At 36.5% G+C, this 26,871-nt stretch overlaps 1 protein-coding gene across 1 annotated transcript in view; it reads left to right on the forward strand.

Moving 5' to 3' along the window:
• Nucleotides 1-24,797, forward strand: part of LOC139115354 (glutamate--cysteine ligase catalytic subunit-like) — a 66,724-nt gene extending 41,927 nt beyond the window's left edge. Inside the window, exons 3-15 of the mRNA XM_070677397.1 lie at nucleotides 917-1,036; nucleotides 1,351-1,416; nucleotides 1,815-1,931; nucleotides 3,023-3,081; nucleotides 3,777-3,991; nucleotides 5,383-5,499; nucleotides 7,298-7,436; nucleotides 12,345-12,457; nucleotides 14,212-14,304; nucleotides 17,655-17,759; nucleotides 18,577-18,661; nucleotides 19,396-19,608; nucleotides 20,434-24,797. Coding sequence (XP_070533498.1) covers nucleotides 917-1,036; nucleotides 1,351-1,416; nucleotides 1,815-1,931; nucleotides 3,023-3,081; nucleotides 3,777-3,991; nucleotides 5,383-5,499; nucleotides 7,298-7,436; nucleotides 12,345-12,457; nucleotides 14,212-14,304; nucleotides 17,655-17,759; nucleotides 18,577-18,661; nucleotides 19,396-19,608; nucleotides 20,434-20,705 — 1,714 coding nt within the window. The 3' untranslated portion in view covers nucleotides 20,706-24,797. The remainder of the gene's footprint in view (nucleotides 1-916; nucleotides 1,037-1,350; nucleotides 1,417-1,814; nucleotides 1,932-3,022; nucleotides 3,082-3,776; nucleotides 3,992-5,382; nucleotides 5,500-7,297; nucleotides 7,437-12,344; nucleotides 12,458-14,211; nucleotides 14,305-17,654; nucleotides 17,760-18,576; nucleotides 18,662-19,395; nucleotides 19,609-20,433) is intronic.
• Nucleotides 24,798-26,871: the final 2,074 nt, after the last annotated feature.

Raw genomic sequence — 26,871 nt, forward strand, 5'->3', positions numbered from 1 at the left:
TCAATTTTTGTCAGATTTTTGCCAAAATTTTGATAGAAAAATGTGGCCAATGAAATGTCGTGTTCATTTGGTCCAAAATTATGTGAAAAATTACAGAAAAGTTCATAAAAATTGGTAAAATGTTGCACTGAAATTTTGGTGGAAAAAAAAATAGGGCAGTCAAAGGGTTAACATTTGCTGTAGGTGTCTAATAGTATTATATCAACACAAGGGCATCTACTTAAACCTTTGAACTTTGTATGGAACTTTGTATGGGAGTATATCTTTGCATGATTTCAAAGATCACCAAGGGTCAAGGTTCAAAAGGTCAACTTGCTCACTCAAAGTCCAAATAAACAGCTCCACAATCATCACCTACAACAAGGGATTTTGGCCATACCATGGCGGTCAAAATCTACTCACACGCAGTCTTGACAATAAAGAGTAATAAATAGTGGTTGTTTTAGCGGACGCATATGTAGCAAGGATATTACCCTAATGCAATCAAGTAAAGTGTTTTTACTACATATATGTCCATAAAACATCTACAGTACAAAATAAGGAATCAATTTCAAACAGCTACTCCTAGTAGATACAAATTGTCGTATTCCAATTTGTCAGGAAGGAAGACAGGTGTTTAATGAAATCACTTGCGGGATTGGGAAAAGGCTGATGGTTACATCCACAGTTTCTCAGCTTTCTCTCTTTGCTGGCGTTTTCCCATTTCAAATACGGTAATGACAGAACCAGAGTATGCTGAAAATTACTTTTTTTTCACAACCCACTGGAAAGTCCATGTATCAGACTGAATCAATAAATTACAGCTGTTGAAACATTGGAATATGATGCCGATATTGTTGATTGATTTGTTCATTCATTCATTCATTCATTCATTCATTCATTCATTCATTCTGTTATTTTGTTGTTCGTGTTTCAGTGATCATCCAGCACTGTGGAGGCCAGAGTACGCTGCTTACATGTTGGAAGGAACTCCGGCTAAACCATACGGTGGTCAAATGGCACATTTCAATATGGTAGAGGCAAGCATGAAACAAAGGTATGCACCATACATGAATTATTATCCTCTCTAAAGATTGCACACTTTAATATCCACCATTTGCCGATTTCTATACAAAAAAGCAAGCTACATGTACCAGTATCTACAGAACACACAGCCTTGAATGAGTTGAAGTATCGGTGTATGGTTATTCTCCCCAAACACTGAATGTTGCTTTATGTTTTCGCCCTCAGAGTATAAATCTTCTGCCCCATTCCCTGTACATAAATTCACCCACCCTGTTGAAAACAATTGAGATTTACCAAAAGTCGGATAATGAAAGGGCAAATTACCATATGTTTGTTTATCTGCAGGAGAGAAGAAGTCAGGAAACTGATCACAGAAAATGACTCCCCACTCAGTGTTACCAGCTTTCCAAGGTGAGTGAACTTTCTGCTGTCTCTACCATATATAACACTGCACCAAGACGAGTTTTCTATTTGCACATTTTAAAATACAGAGTAACAGTTTCATTGTAGAAATACTTCACAATCGCCAAACTTATATGTGAAGGTCATAAATGTACATTTACTGATACTTTCATTAATTTAAGGAAATCTATACTGCACCTGAAACTCAAACAATTTTTTTCAAAGTCTGCACTACTTGTGGATATCAAATTGGAGAATTAGTATTCATTTTTATGCAAAATGTGAATTATCAGCAATCAAAAATTACACTGGGCAAAACAGACAGACTGGCAATACAGTCATCTGCACGTATAAAATACTAATAATTATCAATGCCTTTTTTTGTCTGATATTTTTCATTCCTGCAGACTTGGGTGTCCAAATTTCACAACTCCTTCCTATCAGCCCACCATTACGGAAGCTGGTGTATCTAGGTCTCTGTATTTTCCAGATGAAGCAATTAATGGAACACATCCAAGATTCAAGTTAGTATGGAGCAGGCTGCTGCAGTTACTCTTAATCATCATAATATTATTTCTTTGATGTTAACAGTGTTTCTATCAAAGCTCCACTACTTGTATCTTGTAGAAATTTGTGTGTTTTAAAATTCTTCAAGTCAGTAAATTTGATAAATAAAATATTTTGTTCATCCTAGGAAGTTAGCAAAGCTAATTGCAGATTGAGAACATTTTTTGCATTCAGCCAAAATTTTTTTAACAGAAATAACTTCTTTATTTTTTGAGTTAGATATATCGTCTTATTCAAATTTGTTCAAAATTTTCAGAAAAGAGTATTGTCAAAGTATCTTTTAAAATTGCTTTGCTATTTATATTCATGATCTAAAAATTAATGTTGTCTTTGTTTGAGTTGGAAATAACTCATCATAGTATGAATTTTATTAATTTTGTTTTCATTGTTCCTCCTTTCAGGTTATCTTTTATTGTCTAAAAAATAACTTTCACAAACATGTTCTGCATTGTTGTGACATGCAATTCTGTATTTTAGAAGGTCAAACTTTTTAGGGTAGAATGTGTGTCAGGGACAGATTTTCAGAGTCACAAATTTTAACAAATCTTTTCTGATCTACCACTTGTTGGTTTCATTTTAAAGCTCTTGGGGTTAGAACAATTTTTCGCCATTTTAGTTTTTCAAAAATTTTATTTTACCCCATTGCGTATAATACCAATAGAAGTTAAATGTATGTGTCATTTGGATGCTGGTTTGGATTTTGCTGATGGTCGGGGTAGAATATGGTCTTTTTGTTTTGTTTTTCCCCAGAGTTAGAAAATGTGTGTTCTTTGGTCCAAACTATCCAAGTATGCTCAAATTTAGTGAATTTTATATTCAATGACCCTGACATTGTATTATAACTATGTAGATACTCTCAAACTAGTTTACAAATCTTGTGCAAATTTTCATGTTCAAATCAACCGATAAACATGATATCTTGCTAAGATAAAAATGTTACACTGTTACGTAAGTTTGTTGTCACTCAGAGCAGATTTCTTAATTTCAATGTGACAAGTTACTTGTACGCTCCTACAAACTATCATAATTATATGTAACTTTTTTCCAGAACACTTACTCGAAATATCAGATCAAGAAAAGGAGAGAAGATAGCAATTAATATTCCAAGTAAGTCCTTACTCAATTCTAGTTTAGATTTTGTCATACTTTTAAAGGGCCAACAGCTGTAACTTTTGATGGGTTTTTTTTCCACTATAGTACATTTTTAATTGTGTATGTCAATTACAAGTCTTGTTCTGCTCTGCAAAGCATGTTGAAACATCAGAATATTTTGCTATATTTTGCCATGCCCACTATTTAACAAATCAACACAGCGTCTATACATGTACATGCAAAATGTACCGTTGTTGCGTACAGTTGAATTCTAGTTTGTAGCCCAGAATTCACCTGTTAACAATAACAATGCAGTTTACACATGTACAGGCTGAGTTTACAAACTGGATACCGTGTATCTCAACATGCTTTGGGGCATTAAAGAAGAAAATGTACTTGAAATTAAAAAGCAAACACTGTCAAAAAATGAAATCATCAAGAGTGACAGGTACTTGCCGTCTAATTCATTGGCTTCTTGACCAAGCTAATATGCTGAAGACAGTGATTTATCAAGTAGGGAAGTGAAAAGTGTACTCAATAAGATTGCCTTCAGTGGTTTGATAAAGTTCAAATGTTGACCTCGATTAAATGCTTGTAAAGTGCGGCTATCACAATATTTTTCACACACTGAAGTTTGACACAATTTATTTCTCCCAAGTTTTCATTATTCCTGTATTGTTGCACTGATATTTTTGTGCTTTCTCACACAGTATTTAAAGACAAAAATACACCATCACCGTTCCTCGAAAACTTCGATGTGGACATTGATGGTCAGGGGGCAAAAGCATCCAAGCCAGATCATATCTACATGGACGCCATGGGTTTCGGAATGGGCAACTCTTGTCTGCAGGTTACATTCCAAGCATGCAACATCAGGGAAGCCAGACATCTATACGATCAGTTAGCACCTCTCTGTCCAATTCTGGTATGTATAATCGTTGTGATATCATTTCCCACCATGCTTCATGGCTGGCACACAAACCTTTGTGTAAACAATAGAGATGACGTGGCTGAAATTATAACAGCCCTGTAAGACAGGGTTCGTACGGTCCTGGAAAACCCTGGAAAACCCTGGAATTTTATTTTAGCCCTGGAAAACCCTGGAAAAATGTGATTTAGCCCTGGAAAACCCTGGAAAATGAAGATACTTGAGACTGATGTAGTTGAACTTAACAAATCTGATAATAAATATTCCAAGAAAGCTGAATCTACAGGGAAATGTCTTTTGTCGCAAAGTTAAATAGTCTTAGGAGTGCAAATTCTAAGACTGCAAAAGAGAAAAACAAACTGAAATACAATCAGTAGCTATACAGTCAGAAGAAACAGCTTAGGAATTAAAGCAGTAGATAGGTACGGTGTGTAGATAGAAGTCGAGTATAAATTTGTTTTCATGATCAAGAGCCCTGGAAAATTACTTGATTTTAGTTGAAATTGCCCTGGAAAACTGGTCAAAAAACCCTGGAAAGCCCTGAAATTTTATTTGTCCCAAGGTGTACAACCCTGGTAAGAGGAAAACCAGGACTAAAGGTTGCACAAGTAAGCTTACAATCATTGTCCAGTCAACACAGCTAGGTTAGGTCAGCGTAGCATAGTCTCCTTGACTGAGTAAACACCCTTGGCTAGCAAAGTTGGCTTACAATAAGATACACGTTCCAAGCAAACTTTATTTATCCCTCACTATGTTCAAAGTAATTGACAAGCTCTTTTGATGCTACAAAAACTGTAACCTTGGACAATTATTTCAGTATTTTTGATCCGTGTATCAACTCAAAGTTCTTGGTCTACTTCCTAGAGCATTTTCAAATACCCTGTATTTGGTTTGTCAAGGTGTGATATGCATATGGAAGTTCAGACCATAGCTGGGAATATCGGCACATCAAAATGTGTCAGTTATTGTACAGTATATCTCAATTACAGATGTTTTAGAGCAACTTTCACCCTTCAAAAGCTTACAACTTTATACTGAAACGTATGAAAATTTTGATTTTGAAAGTTATAAAGAAAATGATATAAAATATATGTATCAAGATTGTATTAGATGTTAAATTACGAAGTCATTTTGAATTTTTCATTTTCGGTGATTTGGTGCTGCAATTGAAGAAATTGCATGATGTTACCTGAATTTGTGTTTTGAAAGAAAAGAAAATGTTTTCTCTGCAAACTATGAGCGAAATTTGAAATGCTAAAAATCTCATTAATTTAAGTATATTTCCTAGTATCAACAAAACTATTACAGAAATGTTGTCCAAAGATGGAGTTGAGGACATTGAATATAATCACTATTTTTGTGATAAATATTGTGTTATTTTTGAACAGCTTGCTTTGAGTGCAGCTTCTCCACTTTACAAAGGCTATGTATCAGATATAGACTGCCGATGGAACATCATTGCAGCATCAGTCGATTGCAGAACTAAGGAGGAGAGAGGACTGGAGGTAAGATTCTAGCATGTCAACTACGATGGTGTACACACTGCCCGAGGTGAAAAAAGATTCGAGACACAGATTGGTATTTCAGTCTGCAGTGAGGACTAATCTACTGCTAGTAATTAATCAGATTTAGAGCTGAAAAGGATAAATGACCCAGCGCAGACAAACAGACGGTTGTAGAGCAAGGTGCATGCAAAGAGCAAAACTAGGGACTGGCAAATTGATTGTGAATCTGTTGGACCCAGACTAGAAGCAAATCAAATCTTTCTGTCTTGCTAGATCAATTTTGTGTCCCAGCTCCTTGGGTGTTAATCGCCTAGGTGTATTTTGAGTTCTTCAAAGGTGCTGTGGACATGTAGCAAAGCAAATGTACTGACAGGAAAAAAAAACACAATCATTCAAGCTTATCAGACCTTTAAGAAAGTCTGTGCAAAAGGTAGAATGTATGGTATATGCTGTGCATACTCGGTGAGGCATACCGGCAGATATTGCTCCAGGCTCCATGAATGTTCTCTTACTGTTATGGCAGACAGCATAAACACACTGCAAATTCTATAGCTTTTGTTAGTCTTGTAAACACCTTTTGGTTATTCATTCAGAATTTGACTTAATTTTCACAAATTTTATGAATGTTGAATATGCCCCGTGGGAATTAAAATTCACAAGTTGTCCGGAACTTTCTTCAGAATGTGCTGTGGCTTTTGTCAGGCTGACCAGCTTCAAACAAAATCTCTTCCATGTTTTGACTTCTGTTTAAGATCTGTAGGCAGGTTAAAAATTGCTTGTCCATATATCAAATTTTTAGACAGTGTAATTTGATTCATTAGGCTGTCTTCTCCCACCGTCTCTGATTAAGCTTCCCTTTGTGTGTGTGTGTGTGTATAAACTGATAATCCAGAGCCATGGCAACCGTTGAGAAGCCTAATCTTGGCAGAGGAAGACAGAGAGAGATGAGTCTGACACGTTGACAAATGACCAAATTCTGACAGCTTCTGTCAAATGTTGACGTCAAATGAATAGAAAGAGGATTTACATGGCGAGGCATAGGCATTGGCAGACAAAGCAAATAGATAGTACATGTATGGATTGATGGAGATTTCAATGACTGAACGAAGAACATGAAGTTAGGCAGACATAATATTAGACTCTAACACAGTCCCTGGTTAACTACTCAGCTTCTAATCTATTACCTGCACTTTGATGTATAATCCACGTCTTGACTAAGCTAGACCAAAGGCAAACGCACATGTGAAGCAAAACCACCTCGCTGAGTTGCGTAACATAAATTTCAAAATCAGGAAAGGACAGGGCTACCCTGTGTAGCCACCTGGGTCTGTATACAGAAATATTGCTGAATACAGAATGTGTTTACAAGTTTGTATTTCAAATCGTGAGAGGGAAGGCTTGTACCAGTATTATACAGACTGATGTAACGCAATTTACATATAATTGCAAATGTATTGAGATGGTGGTCAATGCTGCTTGATATAGAGATATGAAATAAGCATTATGGAAAGAGATGGAATGTAAAAAGAAAAAGAAAAATGACTGCAGTCAACTTTTTCTCACTCCCCCTCCCAAATTTAATGAAAAAACATATACATGTAAATATTAATGTTGGTTGGTATGTACGTCAAACTTTGAATTCCAAAGTGTTACAAACTATCGTACTTTTAAAAATCTGTTACGGTACAAAGTCTGAACATAAAGGGAATACAAACATCTTGATGACTCCTGTGCAGTATGGTTGTTTTTCACAGCTAAGATTTCTGATCTTTGACAGCCTATATTTTTTTTCCGACAGCCCCTGAAGAATGACCGATATGTAATTCCGAAGTCCAGATATGATTCCATTGACAGCTACATATCAGAGGAGGGGGATAGGTACAACGATATTGACTTAGTCTTTGATGAAGATATATGTCAGCATCTTATGAACTCAGGTAAACTGTGCTAACATGCCCTCTGAGGGCCATGCTTTGTTCAACTACACTGTGTGAATTGGGTTGGTGTGTGAATTGTACTTTGGTCGGGGGGGGGGGGGGGGGGGGGGTGGGGGGGGGGCTCTGTGGTAAGCTTCATTTGAAGGTCTTGTATGTTCAAGTACAATTGTGGTTTAATATCATGGCAATTTTCAACGTATTTGAAAGTAATTAAGTAACTTCATTCAGTTAATCAGTACTCAACGAACTTTCTTGTGAAAAAAAAAATTAGGTAGATATTAATGGCAGAGTTTCCTTTGTAAATGTTTCAACAACCGCATTGTGCAATGTCAATTATCAATACCACATATGATCATCGTTGACAGCAAGCTCAAGATACCCAAAGTAGTCCGCCCCCCTAAGTTTTCACTGGTCAAGGTTAAAGCGCATGCTCTCAATTTGAGTAATTCGTGTCACAGTTGAATTGCAAACACAGTGTGATCGATGCTGACGCACACAGGGTTATGCTGAGTTCATTGACTGTAGGTCGAATGTCTTCAGGTAGCCACCCATATAAAAGGGCAGGTTCTTTATCAGCTCTATCTCTGAGCAAATAGACTATTACTGTATACAACTTTCAAAGGAGAGCAAAAGACTAAAATCACATAAATAGTTAATGTAAGCAGTCACTTGTGCGAGAACCAGGGAGATAGCTTGCCCCCTTTAATACGTTCAATGGTGCCATGTGTATGTTTGCTTCAATGTCTTCCACTTCTTAAACTTTTTGAATTTTTCCTGCCTAGTAAGGAATTTTACAATAATATCATAGGGTTAACAGAGTCACACTGATTTATTTGGATTACACAGTTTATAGGTCGATGAAGGTCACTGTTCAAAGGTATATAGTCACCTGTAATCTAAATATGCCCATATATGGTCAAAGGGGCGTTCCTTTGAATCCTTGGTATTCAAAATACCCATGCGAGGGCGCTGTTTTTAAAAAGCGGCCGCCGGCTTAAAATCTGTGATTGTTAGATTTTCTCTTTCCATGGTAACTGTGGCAAAATTGGAGTAGGTGACAGTATACCTTTAGGCTGCGTTCACAAATAACGATTAGGGGGGGGCTGGAGGAATCTCGATTGAAATCTTATTTTTTTTCAGATCCCCCCCTAAGTACCCTAAAAAATTTTCAAATGCCCCCCCTCTATATGGTCAAAATTTTTCAAGTCCCCCCCCCCCAACTATCACAGGCCCGCATATTTGTAAAGGATGTGAGCGCTGAAAAAATAAACATGTATTGCGCCGTTCTGCTCACAGGTGTTCAACACTACCTGTATTAGCACTTTGTATAGTCATATTCCCAAGGCAAGTTCTTTAAATGCATCAGTGAATTTTTTAGATTTATTGGTCTAAAAGCCAACTTGAGTTAATCAAACTCTGGCCAGGTCAATTGCTCCTGTTGAAGAGCACACAAAATGCAATCATGAGAGAGTAGGAAAATTGTGAATTCTGGCTAATTGCCGTATTGCACAGTGACCTACCAAAAATTCAAAAATTTCTATGTTTTCTTCCATGTGTTGCTCTCTGGCCTGATCTTGTGTACAAGTGAGTTTCACTGTCATGAGTATCATTTGACCAAAACTCTTCTTCAACTACCATGTACACCAGAGTCAGAGCTGTCTCTGTCACTGTTCAGGTATGCAGTGACAGTGACACTACCCGTAGGCAGTAGCTGTATTAACTTTTTGGCAATATTTTTATTCAGTTTTACAACTGCGTTCTTGTTCTACTCACTACAGCATGTTGAATTGTCCAGTATTCAGCTTGCTATCACAGCCTATGTATGTGTACCATGCATTTGTATCACTGACAACTGACTGTCAGTCTGGACTCCAATTAAATTATCACCAAATACATATTTATATTTATATATACAGGCTTTGTCGTCAAACTAAATATTGTGTGTTTGAGCATGCTGTAGGGAGATAGCAAGAAACTGTAGTTGTCATATTGTATAGAAATATTGCAGAAATCATTAACAGTTGCAGCTTCTGCCCTGTTACGAGGCTCAAGTTTGTTTTTTACGACAAATCACACGTTTAGATTTTTTCGAGATAAAAGTCATGAAATGTGACAGAATGGTTCTAGATTTTGTTAAATTATTACTAACATTACAACATTTTGATGACATAAATGGTATTCATTTTTCATTGATTACCTACAAAAACTTGGAATTGGAAAATGTAAAACTCAAAAGGGACCCAAAAATTTTCAAGTCCCCCCCCCTACAGGTAGAGCAAAATTTTCAAGTCCCCCCTCCACTACCCCCAAAATTTTCGAATCCCCCCCTGAATTCCTCCAGCCCCCCCCCCCTAACCGTTTTTTGTGAACGCAGCCTTTAACTAGTCAGACATCTGTAAAAGAGTTATCGGAAGTCTGTCAGTTTGAGTCAGCAGAAAAGTAATTTAGTCATAAATATAACCAAGTACCAAGATATATTGCAACATATGTATGGTGTGGTGCTTGTGTGGGTTCAGTTTAAAGCCTCTGTGATATAAATGGTGTTTTCACTATCGTGATTTTGTGAAAATCTAACATTTTATTTTTCCCTATTGTTTCAACACAGGATATAGCAGTCATTTTGAATTTCAAATATCAATAAATTTTTAAAAATTGCTATTCTAATCCCAAAATGTGCACAGTGACTCGTGATTTTTGTTACCTTCTCGTGTCTATTTATAGACAGAGAAGGTATTAGAGTTGAAAACCAATACGCTGCTGTCAAGAACTTCCGTCTGTCAAGACTTCCGTCTGTCAAGATCCGTTGACGTCATGCCATTGTGATGGGTCATATCATAAACTGGTGGGGGTGTTCATGGCTCAGGTTGAGGTGTGGGAGAACGATTTTGAGCTATGACAAAAATCAAAAGGGACTTAGCGGCATAGCCACAGTGTTAAGCCTTTCTCCAAGGTTTCTTAGTTGACTACAATCTATTACAGACTACTGAGCTGACGTTAGGGGTACTCACTTTGTGTTTGCTCACTCTGTGAGCGCTAGTGTTTGGTACTGAGTTGCGTGGATATCCCCTCATGGCCTCACGTGATCTGGGCCTGTTGCATAATCTGCAGAGATGATCATATGCCTCCGAGTCTGAAAACTGTCATTGTGTAAGCCTGTCGGCATTTTCCTTGCATTTTTTCTCATTTAATTTTGCAAAATATCGGCGAGTACCTCAATATTTCAAGATAACCCTTTCTTCCCAATCGTTTCCTGGAGTTTCAGAGTCATATGAACGAAAATGAGTGAAAGTTTTAGACAGGAAAATCGGACGTCGGCCATGTTCAATGTTTACAGTACAATCAGAAGTTTACGTGGAGGAATTAACCAACAAACACAGGAGTGTTCATGATGCCCGCCCTCTAGAGGCAGACCCTCCTATATGAAGTACCACATTTGTGGAAAGCTTGACCACACAATGGAGCATTTAAACTTTTAGAAAATGACAAACTGAATAAAAAGGTATTCAGAAAATGTCAAATACTGAGGAAAAATGCGCAAATATTCAAAATAAACAGGTTAACTGATTGGTCAGCTATAAAAAACAATGAAAATGTTTATGATCAAAAGTTTTTGAGATGCGCACATTTTAACAAATACAGAAATTATTAACATTATAAATATAAGACCAAACTATTTTTTCAGGGATGGGACAGGTTGGAAATGAGGGGTGAGAGACAAAGGCACACCTATTGCTGCATGTGGATGCAGCCACACCATTTCATTTACAGCATACTTATTCACTGTGTTGTGTTCAAGTTCCATATTGACTGACTGTCATACAAGGATTACGTAAGCAAATCAAATCAAATTAGAAAAGGATCAATGCTGTTGTGTGGATTTTGCTGAACATGGCTGATATTTCGCCCTATATATTTGGTATCCAGCAAAGGCATATTTTGATGTAAAGTCAAAATTAACACTACATTGCTGACAATATATTTTACCGTTTCTGCATGAATTTTTCTTTTTTAAATTATAGTATATTAGTACTTCAAACAGATTAACAGTTATCGTGATGTCAACCCATAATTTTACATCACAAAGACTGTAATTCTGCCAATTTTTTTTTGTTTTTCAGTCATTTTATAAATTTTGCACTGCACAAGATGATTGAACAAATTGCAATGTTTGAATTTGTAAACTCAAAGAATAAAAATCCTTTGTCACAAATTAAATTATTTTTTGAAAAGAAATTTATTCTTAAACACTTTTAGCATATATTCTTTACACGGTCATGTATTTCAAGGAAAATATGCCTATTAAAAACAGTAATTTCTTCACTTTCAATTTTTTTTCAATACTATGATAATTATCAGCCATGAGGTTATACAAACACAAGACCAGATAAGCGTTTTTCATCATTTCCACAGGACTCTTTGGAAAATCCATTAAAAACAGTTAAAAGTGACTGGAAATGATCACTTGGTATACATTTAATTTACAGATGCCAGGTTGTGTATTTCACATGCACTCAGGTCAGTAAGGAAGTGCGTCATTACTATTTTGGACTGTTAATTCTTATTTCTGAATTGTTTAACTTTTTTCCACATTGAACTATCTTTAGGCAGTTTATACTGTAGCTTAGAATTTTTTTGATTGATGTATTTAATCATCTTTTGGGTTCTTTGGGTCCATATCCCACCTCATGCCCCTACATCATCAACTATTTACCAACAACTCCATGCCAACAACCAATTACCTGACCTGGCCACACATTAGAGAAGGTACAGCGTCATTGACGGTATTTTTCTTGATTTAGAAACAGAATTATTTAATATTTCCTTGGGGAAAGTTTGTACACAAGTGTAAAACTGTATATCAAGGCGTGTATACCTTAACATTCCTTTCATCTTAAACTTTATTTACAGGAATAGACAGGCTACTGGCCCGGCATATCGCTCATTTGTTTATCCGGGACCCTGTTTCACTCTTTAGTGAGAAAATTAATCTGGATGATGAAAATGATACAGATCATTTTGAGGTAGGTCATAATACCGGTACATCTAATTAGCTTTGTCCTGGAAAGGTAGACAGTTTCCATATTTGAAAACCAACTTCAAAATTTTCATAACCAATTTCTACTCTAATGTAGACAACATGTTTAGTACATTACTAGTATTTTATTTTTTCTGACTTCAATATATATCATGAATGTATGTTCTCTGTCTAGTTCTTCCTTCAAAAATAAAAGTGTTCTATATCTAAAAAATGGGGTCTACATGTCACACCGTCTCTAAGGTATTTCAGACATCACCCAAAATTCCATTTCATAAATTTATGACATTAACTGTCAAGTTTTTTCTCTTCAAATAATTGAACTCAGATCTGCCATAGTAATCAAAGGTGTACATTTTGCTGTAATGTCAGTGTTGTGATGAAAATGATAGCCAATGATTATATTCTGTATTTCCTACAGTTTTACTGGGTTTCATCTGGCAGAGCTGTTCAAATATAGAATGTGACAAAAGTATGCAATTGAACCCTTTGAGTGCTGTAATTTTTCCCAAAAAAATTTCAGAGTAACATTTTACCAATTTATATGAAATCTTTTATAATTCTTATGATAATTTTGGACCAAATGGACGTAACTTTTTATTGGCTTCAGTTTTTGATCAACAGTTTGGGAAAAATCTGAAAAAAAATTGTCTTGCTATGAAAAGAAATTGTCTGCATGATTATATTATAGTAATAACGGACGACGCGCTAACCATTAACGTTTATTTATGGCCAAGGGCGAGAGGAAAGTCAAAAATTAACGGGTTAGGCTTGCCGAGCCCGTTAATTTTGGCTTTCCTCTCGCCAGCACCCATAAATAAATGTTAATGGTCAGGGCGGAGTCCTGTCATTTCCATTATATTATCAACGAACCCGAAAAACCGTCAAAATTTGTCAAAAATTTCCCGTGCGAATGACAACAGGCCCCAGAACTTGTCATTGAGTAGTGCGCGCTGCAAACATTTTGCAAATCTGGAGATTTTTTTGGAAAAAAAGTCTACACTTGGTCCACAAGTGCTCTTTTATTTTGTGATTGATTATGATTTTTGTATAAATCACAATTTGTGTTTTAGGTGTAAAGATATTGTATTGTTTATAATATTATTCATATTCACTGGCATGTAAGCAAACCATTACTGTGTATTTATGGTTAGGTATGTATTGGTTCAGCTCAACCAATTAAAATGCGATAGAAAGGGCATGGTAATATAATATATTTTTGAAGGCGACAGAGACTGGCTTTGGCACCTGAAACGTTATCTTTCATTCATAGAAGTAAAGTTATCACATTTTACCACCAGTGAATAAACCTTAATTATTTGCATCTTTAATTTTATTCCAGAGACAGTAGATATAATTTTTGATGTTTATTCACTGTTTTTGTTTTTCTGGCTAACTATGTAGTTTCTTGTTCTTCTCCTCAAAGCATACTGAGATATACAGTTTCAGTTCATCAACAGCCTGTTCATGTGTAGACTGCATTATTATTGTTGACAAGCGAAATCTGGTATAGACCAGAATTCAAATGTAGACAATAACATTGCAATTTCACTACACATGCATGTGTAGACGGTGTTGACAAGCTAAATAGTTGGTGTTTCAATATGCTTTTGGGAGTAGAACAAGAACTTGCAATTGACATATCAAACAAATATAGTGAAAAACTTAAAAAGTTACAGCTACTAGACCTTTAAATGCACTAAAAAGTGTAATTTTTCTGTTTAATTTTTCATACACTAGAACATCCAATCAACAAACTGGCAGACAATGAGATTTAAACCTCCGCCGGCCAATTCACCAATAGGATGGAGAGTGGAGTTCAGACCATCTGAAGTAAGCTGTGTGTGACATCCTTTGCAAAACACTGCAGTGCATCCGACTAACAAGCACTTTGCCAAATTTAGAACTGGGGAATTATATTTGAATGTGTCCTTTCGGTAAAAGCAAAATATAGAATTGTTATGGATTGTTCACAGCACCATCTGTCAGTTTTGTGCCGCATTTACTTTTTCTTGAACCGACACCACCCGGCATATTTTGAATCCTGTGTATTTGGAAATAAAATTAGTGAACAACAAGCTGTACATATTTATATGTGACCTTTTGCCTTACAAAAATAGACATACAATATGCAATCTCGCCCAAACTCTCTGTCGTGAGTCATTAATATGCAGTCATGCTGTATGCATCATTTTGACACTGATACGTGCAAGGAGGCAGGTAACGGTAAATTTTCCAGAACTACAGCCATATGGCCCCGGTGAAAGTAGCTGTTTTGGGGTTACTCTCAGGCCATCTGGCAACAAACATGCGATATTTTACCCCCATGGTTAGCCAATACGTGTATACTATTGCACTCTTCCATTTTTGAAATAACATTGGTAAACAACAAACTATTAAAGCCCCAATAGCTGCGAATTTTATGCATATTGTCATGATTTTATCTTCAAACCAAAGAAAATGTGCTAACTGAAGAACGCGTATAGAAGTATCACTGCTCGCTAATTTGGACCATGCCTTCATGTTTTAACAGGCTGAATAATAAACGGGTGCCATTCATAAAATGGCGCCCTCATGGAAAAGTATGAAAACAGTTTTTCCTGCACATACACATCGTGATCATACCAGAAAAAAGCATGACGCCATTTACTTGAATGCACAACACATGATGGCCAACATTTTGTTGTTGTAATCTCTATTTTCTCTGTCATATGATTAGTTTTTGAAAATTGTGGAAAATCTAAAATGTTGTTAAAATGTTTGAATATACATGCCACTTTTGACACTTATGACAGTTTTATACACTTTCTCAGTCTTTCATGGGTCTTATTCAAAGAAAACTCCTGGAAAACTAAGGATATTTTGAGATTGGTTTATTACACATTCGCAGCTATTGGGGCTTTAATGATAAAGTATAACCTTTCTGCCTTCGAAAGTTTCTGTGATATTTAACCTGTAATGATAGCCTGCCATACAAATGTGAATGACATGCAGCTGACCTATGACCCACTTTATCAGTAAACACAGCCAACATGTGCCAAGCATCAGTGTTTCCGTTTGAGAATCTGAAAATTCACTCCAGTATTTTCTTGACCCATCTATTTCATGAGTATCAGTTTCTTGTCATTAAAGATGTATATCTTATGCTTTTGTACAAAGTCCAGTATTTCTAATATTGTGACACGTTTGACATTTTTAAATGTCTGGAGATCAGTATTGTTTTCAATTTCTTAATAAGATAAGATAAGATAAGATAAGATAAGATAAGATAAAACTTTATTAAATCCCTAAAGGGCAATTTGAATGCCTGCTTGACGAACGATACAAAAATAAATACAAAGTCAAAAAGCACAAAAAACAAGACTATGAAAGCGAAAACAGAGACACAAAGAACATGGCCGTTAATTTCCACGATTAAAATTTGCGTTAAAAAGACTGACAGCTTGTGGAATAGAAGAGTTTGCGTAAGCCTGGGTACGGGCTACCGGTGGCCTAAGTCTGCCACTTCTAACAATGCGTTTATCGACCAAGTCGTGATGTAGAGGATGAGTCTCATCGGTCAGAGTTAGTGTTAATTTCTTATCAAGTCGATCATGGTAGATAAGGTCAACTTGTCGCTGTGAATTTCCGATGATTGTTTCCACCTTTTTATGATTTTGTCAAGCCTAGCTTTCTCTTGCTTTGAGATGTTACAACCCCAACAGACAATACAATAACTTAAAACACTGCTGATAACGGCATTGTAAAATGCAGACAGGATCTCTTTCCTTACATTAAAAGACCTTAATTTTCGAAGACAATACATACGGGAATTAAGCTTTTTCAACATTGCTTCAACATGAAAACGCCAGCATAATATACTATCAATAGTGATACCCAAGTACTCATAAGTCACAACTCTGCAAACATTTTCACCTTTTATAACAACTGGGTCAGGCTCAATTGGCTGCTTACGAAAATCAATTAACATTTCCTTCGTCTTGTTAACATTCAAAACCAAGTAATTTCTATCACAATAGTTGACAAAGCGTTCAATTTCAAGTAAGTAACTTGAGTAGTCATCATTGCTAATCAAACCCACCATGGCAGAGTCATCTGCAAACTTAACTAAAGGACACGTCATTTCTGTTGCTCGGCAATCACAGCAGTATACAAGGTAAAAAGAAAGGGAGCAAGCACAGTACCCTGTGGTGCCCCTGTACTTGAATATGTAATTCCTGATGAAACAGAACCCAATCTTACACACTGTGCCCGATTGTAAGGTAATTTGTTACCCATGATATCATTGCACTTGGGATTTCCATTGACATTAATTTTCTTGCTAATAGGGATGGCTGGATTGTGTTGAAAGCACTTGAAAAATCAAAGAACATTATTCGAACTGAATTGCCAGCTTTATCAAGATGTGAATAAATCTTATGTAACACCGTCAGAATTGCATCGTCAGTACTTCTATTTTGTTGATAGGCAAATTGCAAAGGATCAGTGAATTTAATGACAAGTTTTTTCAGATGTTGCAGTACAATACGTTCACAAACTTTCATGACAGCGGACGTTAATGCCACTGGACGTAGATCATTCATGCAAGTAATGACATTCTTTTTAGGACTGGGACGATACAAGACTTCTTCCAAATTGCAGGGATGTGTTGACTAGAAAAACACATATTAAAAATAAAAGAAAAGATTTTTGCTAATTACCCTTTCTGAAGTACCCTTTCTGAACAAAAGTGTAGAGTACAGTTTCAGTGTACAGAACAAGTCACAAGCATTTGTGACAAATTTAAAGAAGCAGCAAAAAATATGGGCAAGCCTCTTTCTCGAAGTCGCTCTGAGTGCAAAAGGATCAAATTTTCCAAGTGTAACACTTTTAATTTCATACAAAGTGTATCGATGAATACAGTTTGAGTATGCAAATGTGAGAAAATGACTTGTTATCAATGTAGAATATTCATGAACTACAGACTGTGGGTACTGTGCTGAAATCAACAGTGGGACTGAACAGAGCCCAAGATGTATGTTTTGATTGCAAAGGGGTCAAAGGTCAGAAGGTCAGAAACAACTTGACCCTGCTGACTATTCGCATTTGTGGGTTGCAGGAACAGAACCCTAGTTGTACACATTGAACAAAGACATAAATTCATAAAAGGCTGATATTTTGCTTTTCATGTCATCTTGTTTCAGGTGCAATTAACAGATTTTGAAAATGCTGCGTATGTGGTCTTTGTGGTTCTCTTGACAAGGGTGATTTTATCTTTCAAATTAAATTTTCTCATGCCCATTTCAAAGGTAAGTGAGATTAACTGCATGTGGAATTATTTGTCTTTGATACACCAAAGATACCAAATGAACTTTAAATATGACCTGACCTCAGATTGAACACGCTGCCAGGGCACAGAAGATTATCACAAAAAATTAAATCTGAACCACAGTACATTGAATTACCCACAATTCTCTTTGATTTGTATCCTTGAAGGTTACTTTTCTGATAACTTTTTCAGTTCTGCATGTAAGCACTAATGTGCAGCATCAGAATAATTGTTAAATAATATCTAGTAAAAGTACGTTTAGATATTTCAGTGAAAGTTTCAAAATAACCACTAAACAACCATAAAAGTGACATTCTGTAGGTACTATAAATGTCATCATACTTTCAGGCAGCAAGTTATGACAAACTGAAGGGGTCATTCTTTGAGAAAACTTAGCATGCAAATTTAATTTGTCATTTCCATTGGAAATAATCAATATCCTTTTATTTCATAAAACAGGTGCAACTAGTCTCCCTCTTTCAATCACACTATTTTGTATGGTTGAAGACACAATCAGTGGCAAATTTTACAAAAATGCGATCTCCCCTCTCAATTATGCATAATTTTCTAAATCATTTAAAATGAGAATTGGGAAGAATGGTGTGCATAAAAGTACATTTTCAAAATTTTGACAACTAGTCTGTGAATTTGTCTACACCTGGGAGAGATGGGAGACTTCACTGAGGAATCTCAGAGGATACAAATCATAATGAATTATGGGAAATCTACAGTACTGTGTGAACTAGGTCATTTCAAAGCATTCACATTTTATTTCCAATGTATCTTTCTTTTATCAGGTTGACTATAATATGCAAGAAGCTCAAAAGAGAGACGCGGTTGGACAATGCAAATTTTATTTCAGAAAAGACCTTCGTACTTGTTGTAAGTAGATCACAAAGAGATTGTAATGATTTTTGCTATTTTTGCATATATAAGTGCACAGAATTCAAGAACTAACCCAAGTACTAATTAGAACAGTAAAGAAAAAAGTCCACATACTTTCAAATACACACTGCGTAAGAAAAGTCTGCATTTACGTTTCAAGTAATTCCCAGGACTCAGAAAGATAACCCTTTTCAAGTACGATGTTTATTTTTTTACATAGTTACACCATATGTACGTTGTGTTATTGTAATTTACTTTTATAATGCAACCAGATGCAGACTTTTACATCAACTTACATTTCTTTTTCTGCTGTTGTCATCAGTGCTTTCGTGCTGTAAGATAAAAACAGTTGTATAAATGTGTCTGATATGAACAATCAACATTGAGCTATTGTTGTATTTATGACTTGTGGCTTATTTATGTGAACGTATTCTGTATATGGCAATTATTCCTTATTTGGGCCTTTTCCTTATATGGCAATCGTTCATTATTTTTGCCTTTACCTTTTGAGTACTTATTTGGAGTCATTCCTTATATGGCAATTATTACTTATTTGGACCTAATCCTCATGAATGGCAATTATTCCTTATTAGGACCAATTCCTTATATGGTAATGCTTACTTACTTGGACTCATTCCTTATATGGCAATTGATATCACACTTCCAGTTCCAACACCCTGTTGTTACTTCTTCACAGCATTCAACGTTGCTGTCTCTATCTCTTTCCACAGATGCCAACGACCCACAGTGCAATAACGTGAACATCCATGATGAGTGTGCCTTGATGAGCATCGATACCATCATTAACGGTGGCGAGGTGGATGGAGTTGAGTTCCCCGGAGTCATCCCACTGATCAAAGATTATTTACAGACAGTTGAAGTCGATGTAGACACATCATGTACTATTGTACAGTATTTAGAACTTATCTCTAGAAGGGCATCAGGTGAGGACAAAGGTCAAAGTTCAAGAAAGACTTTGTTGGACAGTCTGAATTCTATACATTCAGACTTTCAGCTCATTTTGTAGGCTAGTTGCATCTTGAGGTGGTACGCACTTTAACATTGAAACGTGATTTTACTCATTGACACTTATGATAACTACCCTGCTATGCTGGTATGATTTTAGATTCATAGATATACGAAGTATACTTAAGCAATACACCACACCCAGTGACGGTATACCACAAGATTCTGAGGTGGTTTATTCCTATGATATAATATTAAATTGAAATACTGGCATGCAATGTCAGAAAGGGAATTTTTTCTCTAGCTGAGAGCTTGTGCCTGTTTCTACCATGCTATATCGTGAATACAGCACAGTTAATTTCACATCTTGACCAATCAGATCGCAGTATTTGCGCCAACAATTTACTGTATGATATAATAATAGATGTATAATAATAGATATAGATGGTCAAAATTGTTTAAAAAACAAAACGGAACAGTGAAATACAAGTCTTGGTGGATTTTATGGTAAAAAAAATGGATGATGTGAACATGTACTTGAATAATCACTTCTGTTCCTGTGTAGTAAAGGTACTGTCAGATAGTTACAGAGGATTGCTAGCAAGGCTATACCGTGGTGACTTAAGTCTTTTCACACAACTTCTGAAGTAGCAAGGAGTCTTACAGGAAAGGCTATTGTATTTTCATGTATTGCCAAAACAGTGTGTGTGTGTAAAGTTGGCCATGAAAGAAAGTGGTTGCTCAGTTGATCGTCATTATCATTGTCATCATCCTCATCTCTTCATGTGTGTCTTCGTCGGCAGGGAAACTAATCACCATGGCGAAATGGATCCGACAGTTTGTCAGCCAACATCCAGACTACAAACAGGACTCCGTCGTCTCTGAACAGATCAACTACGACCTCATGGTCGCCTGCGACAAAATCACAAAGGGGGAGCTGGAAGCGCCGGAGCTAATGTTCACCCCGGTTCCCAAAACCAGGGAAGACCTCCCTCCCCTCATCAAGAAAATGGAAGAAAAGTACGCCGCTGAGGAGAAAAAACGAGCTGAGCAGGGTGCAGCTGAAACCAGTTGATTATTTTCCACTACCTTTCTCACACAATGGATGTAAATTTTGTATACTAATAGTTATATGAGAACTCAAAGATTATCAATAAGAGAGATTTTTCATAGGATAGATACTTTGCTATTTTCAAGTCTTCTAAAATAAATACAAATTCAAGCTTAAAGGACCCATAGCTGTAACCTTTGAAAGTGTTTTCATTATTTTTCTCTGATATAACACAGAAGTGTTTCTGTTCCACTCCCTGAAGTGTGTTGAAATACAAGGTATCAGCCCTACAAACACAACATTTACATTATGCAAATGTTGACAAAGCAACGATATGATCCAGACTGAAATTCAGGTATCAACAATAACAGTGGACAATGAAACACATGCGGGCTGTTTTCTCAAGTCAAACTCTTGGCATTTCAACACTATTTTTGGAGGTAGAACAAGAAACTGTCTCACAAAGAGAACAAAAATTGCTTGATAAGTTACAGATGATGAAGCCTTGGGGCTTTGACTGCATAGAATATGGAATAGTTTGTAACATCCTATAGCCATTGTAGACATTTCTAATCTTGGATTGTACTTGTGGCGAGACCCTTTGCTGGTAGGCTTACATGTATCAACATATAAGTGATATTATAGACATCTTCTGGCGCATTGTACTAATACTCCAGTATTTTCTTTCAAAATTTTGTTGCCGTTTACACATGTACCTCACATGAAATGAGACGAACCTGTTTGTGCACGAAATGTAATCAACTCCATAAATGTTTAATTAAATTGACGGCATTACCCACTTTACAATGGTAACATGATCTGAATCTAATTTCAATTTTTCGTATAAGTCTGTAAAATATTTACAAGATCTAAGCGGTCAATGCCTTTGATACGTAGATGTAATCTTTGGGAAGTTGCAATAACTTTTGAAAATTTTTCCACCTCATTACCCGAGACTTACTTAACATAAGTGTTGTGTGCTAAGTGTCGTCCTGACCAGTTAGCACTGTCATTTTTATGATTTTTGAAATCTTTATCAGTGGGTGAAGATTTAACTGTCCAAGAATTTTGCTTGCTGAAGCACATATCTGTAGCACACCTGCCTAACGCTGGACCCATCTTCCTTATGTTATTAATCAGTGCTTGTCTGAGGGTGTCTTTTGTACTAAAAAATATGAACATACCCCCTAGTATAGTGTTGAGTTGTATCACAGGTGATCATGGACCCAGCCTTCTACAGTCTTGCTTATATCTGTATTGTGGCCACATGCCAGCTGTGTGAACGTTTTCAAATGTTTGAACGTTTTCCAATGTTGACGCCCATTCCGTGGTTTAGCATGGACAGAAAACATGAGCATATCTGTTTCTAACATTAAATACAAATATGTATTACAAGATATATATGCACATTTAAAGGTATACTGTCACCTGTTCCAATTTTGCCACAGTTACCATGGAAAGAGAAAATCTAACCAATCACAGATTTTAAGCGGGTGGCTGTTTTAAACAGCGCCCTCACATGGGCATTTTGAATGCCAAGGAACGCCCCTTTGACCATATATGGGCATATTTAGATTACAGGTGACTGTATACCTTTAACCCTTTGAGTGCAGATGTCAATTTTTATTGCACTTATGAATATGACTCTGATGATTTCTTTTCAGATCCAAACATTTTTTCTGATTTTTTTCAAAAATTTTGATATGCAGCCCTGGGAGACTGCCATATTTGTTCAAATTTTAAATATCACTTTAGCAAATAAGAATATGTGACTGTACCCATGTAAAATGGTCTGATTCCAGTTTCACAATTGGAAAGTTTGACTGGTCATTCCAGACGGAGTTTAAATCAGTAATTTCAGATATTAAAGAAGTATGTAGACATACCTACAGAAAGATTGGCCCAATATATGGTGAATGTTGATGGAAATGTGTCCAAAGTTTTTCCTCCAATTTTTTTTCCCCACAAGTCAAGCTTTCATGCCAAGGTTCCCAACTCCGCCAATGGCTTCTGCTGACAAATCATGTTCTCTTGAAAAAGGAAAATTTTTAGACTGAAAAAATATTAGCTGTACAGGCGGTATTTTTATTGGTATTGTTTTATCAATGACAGTTGTTCAGAGTTCTTCAATATTGTTTGTCAGTCAGTACCCAGTATTTTTATACACATGCAATCATAATATGGTGGAATGAACTTTGCCGACAGATGCTCCGACTCGAATTTAACACGATTGGAACTAATTTGGGATAATCTGATCTTTATACTTTTCAAATTTCTTATAACTGTTAAGTGCCCTACAGCTGAATGTTACAATATTACAAATTATTTAATATAAAAACAAGTGTATTGCTTTGAAAGAAAAGCAGATGAGCGTACATTGGCAGATTAAACCAGCTTTACTTACTATCCAATTATCCCAAATTAGTTCCAATTGTGTTATTTGTACATTTTTCATTATGCTGCTTGAGGCGACACATTTTTTAATGCTTGTAGAGTAATTGAAGCTGGAAGTGAAGGTTATGAATAGTCATTTTTGTGAAAATCAAAAATTTAATATGTTTTACATGTGTATGGTTTTCTCACAACAGAGTAACTTTGACCAGAATAGACACTCTGCCCATGTAACAGCAAAATTTAAAAAATATTTGTTCATCCACCCACATCTTCAGCTGGGGCGTTTGCAGAACTTGTCGGACAACACAGAATAACCAGCAAGTTATCCTCGTTTTTTTTTACCAGACATCACTAATATCTGTTAACCTACCTAGATATTACACAGTCAAACACTGTCCAATTTGTTCCTAATGCTCAACAACTTAGCCGTACATTGGAACACGCAAGTCTCACCCACACTCCTGTTTCACGAATTCTTGTCATGAACTTGAAATCAAACAACAGTCACAAGTCATAACTACTGCCTCATAACAATATAATTCATACTTAATTATGCGGCATTATTCATGACAGTGAAGCAGCAATATGCATGTCGTGTGAATGTTTAAAAATACAGACAGTAGTGGTGCACCAGAAGACAGCAGCTCAACCCTCCTTATGAACATATTAGGGTTCTCTTAGAAGGCCCTTCTGCAGCTTCATGATGCAAATGTACCCCCTAGGACTATGTTGATTTGCCTCATAATGGAGTTCGGACCATTGCTTTTCAGTCTTGCTGCTGTATAAATCTCTGGCATCTACTGTCTTTGAAAGAACATCATAATATACTATATATATAACCGCTCTTCACAATATCGATTTGCACACATGATTTCATGTAAATATGTGTGACTTACACAGTGCCTTAAAATCAAAGAGCCTAGAAGAGACAATGCTTGGTGCATCCAAAGAATAATGAAATCAACATGTGTAATAGCAATCACTTAGGGGGCTCTAAAATCTATCTGTACCTATGTCATCAGCAGATTGTAGCCATGACTGGTTCTTAGACTTGTAAGGCCCCCTAAGTGACTTTCAAAATAGTGATGACAGTCATCAGGCACCTTAACCTTGGGGACACTCTTAGAGAGGGGTTTGTCAGGATGCTAGTATACAAGTTTTATGCCATTTCAAAAGTTAAATCAATTTTCTTAATTCTGTGCAGCAAGCATTGTACATTTTTTTTATAACTGATGTTTCAACACATTTCAGATTCTGTCCTTTACCATTCCAACAAGCACTATATCGCTGTAATATTGCAATACAGGTTGTTCTCTACAAATAACAGATTTCAGCATTTTTTTCAACAAGGACGCCACTCTTTCAACTTGGTGTGTATGAATGCTGGAAGAGTGAAATTTGACGATCACTTTTAACCCTTTCACCCCCAGTTCCCTGGATACAGGTCCAAGATCACCATTGATAACAATGGGTTCAGGTGGAACCATGGTGGTGAAAGGGTTAAGGGGTAGTTGCAACATTGATGTAGGGATTTCACCCCTCCTAGTCTGAACATGAGACAGTCCAAGTGCTTTCAGTGGGAGTCAAATGTACCTTTGTAAGTACTACCGGTATATACGAATACAAGCTTTATATATAAGGTGAAAGGGTTTATGATTATGATTATGCTGGTACCACCGTCAAATTTTGAGATCAAAATAAAGCATGAACGTCAACCTTAAATGGAGTGTCTAAATAATTTTCTGTATTTATGCTTGTGAAATATCAACTGTTCTGGATTGTTTGTGTTTCGTGGCTTTCTTTTCCGTAACCAATATTTCTGGGTTACACCACAGAGTTTAGGGGATATCATGGGACCGTCTGGAGGGTCTGGAGGTGCAGATTATGGCAGGTAGAGAGAGACTTGCCCTAAGTCTGTGTTGCTTTGCCCCTTGGCGAGGAAGTACCGGTAGCCTAGAACCTAAGCCACAGTTTTAGGTCTCCAACAAAATAACAGTTTACATGTATAAATAGGTTCCAGACTGGCTGCATTTTAGGCCCATAACTTTCCCTTGCAATATTGTGTCTTTGGAAAGGTTCTTCTGGCGTAAATATGGCAAAAGAAGCTGTAGGGATACTGGCAGTTCAATGTCATCGTCTGTATGTATGAATGTATGCGTGTATGTATGTACGTACCTATGTATGTATGTATGTATGTGTGTATGTATATCTGCATGACTACCATCCATGTAAATGGAGACAAATTAAGGTAAACATCGGTCAAAAAAATCCTAAACCCAAACAACTGCCTCTAGGACTTCGATGTTTTGCGGTAACCTTTCTATTTTGATACAAATTCACATTTTTTCTGATGACCAAGATGATCACATGACTAGTATGCAAATAAGCGAAAATTATACTGAAAAATGGTGAAATATTCCAAATTCAGAAAGGACTTTCTCTGTGGCAGTAATATTGGCATAATGATATTGATAACATTTTAATTCAAACGAAAGTTGGTAGAATGACTGATATGGAAATGAATTATGTAATTACCAGGGTTTTCTCTCGACTGCGCAAGATGGCGCATTTCGATCCATTTTCTTCCCTTTAAAAGTTACTGACTGCGCGAAAATCGCGCACAAAACACAGCAGAGAAATACGCCCACATGATGGTGACCCAACCACAGTGTAGTGACCTGTAATTTTGCTGTTGTTTCTATTCAGAATATTCCCTCGGAAAAGACAAAATATCACCTGTCATTCAACTTTGGTGATGGCGTAACGTGGAGTGTACGCTTCGAAAAGAACAGCCAATGACATAGTTGTGGTTCAGTATCCATGGATACTAGTGCCATTTTATGTTCATGTTTTGATAGGATATGTTGTTTAATGTCATTAGTAAGCATTAAAAAATACCCCCCCCTAAAATATCGAGTTTGCCCACTTATTTTGATGAATTGGGCAGAAATTACCCCTGAAGTGAACATGCAGAGAAAACACTGTAATTACACGTGTGAAAAAATGTTTAAACATTACAAATTTTAAAAAATATGGTGGTATTTTCACACGTTAACTGAATGCACACTGCTGTTCGATGGGGTATTATTTGACCTAATGTTCTACACTAAACACCCCAAGCCCCCGTGGATAAGGCCAAAAAAATTCTTTCTGGTCCTTGACATTCAGCAAAAGTGATGCGGTGACGAGATTTTCTTTTTTTTCTTTTTTTCCCCTTTTTTGTTTTATACCTAACAATGCTGGTTCGGCGCTATTGATGCAACAGTTATTGTCGTTTATCACTTGCTGCATAATATTTCCGTTGTCTTTTTAGCATTTTTGGCCATGGATATCAAGGATAACTGTACTGATGAGTATGTAACCCCCCCCCCCCCAAAAAAAGCCTTGACGCGCAGGTTCTGAAATGACTCACGCGGTGACCAGAAACAATCTTTGTTTTGCCTAAACAAAACGTTTCGTTCAAAGAGACATGAACAATTAATTCAGTTCATCGTCTCTATTGAAACATAGACAAGTAGCTAGACTAATAGTGAGAACCTTGTGATTATCTGGCCAGATAATCACAACTGGCCAGATAATCACCCGAGAGTTCCCCCTGGATCTATGCAATAGTTACAAACGTGAATCGTTTTTTCTTCTCCTCTTAACTGAGGGCGCTTTAAGGCGCAAACAGTTTCCCGCAAGCGCGCGTTTACCAGCTAAACTGTCTATAACCTGCAAGTGCTCAATCGATATAAATTGGTTCGCCCATGACTTTTGTCTTACGTGTGGCTTTCGTCGATAGAACACTTTATGG

The sequence above is a fragment of the Ptychodera flava genome, chromosome 17 (genome assembly GCF_041260155.1).
Source record: "Ptychodera flava strain L36383 chromosome 17, AS_Pfla_20210202, whole genome shotgun sequence".
Classification (NCBI taxonomy): Eukaryota; Metazoa; Hemichordata; class Enteropneusta; family Ptychoderidae; genus Ptychodera; species Ptychodera flava.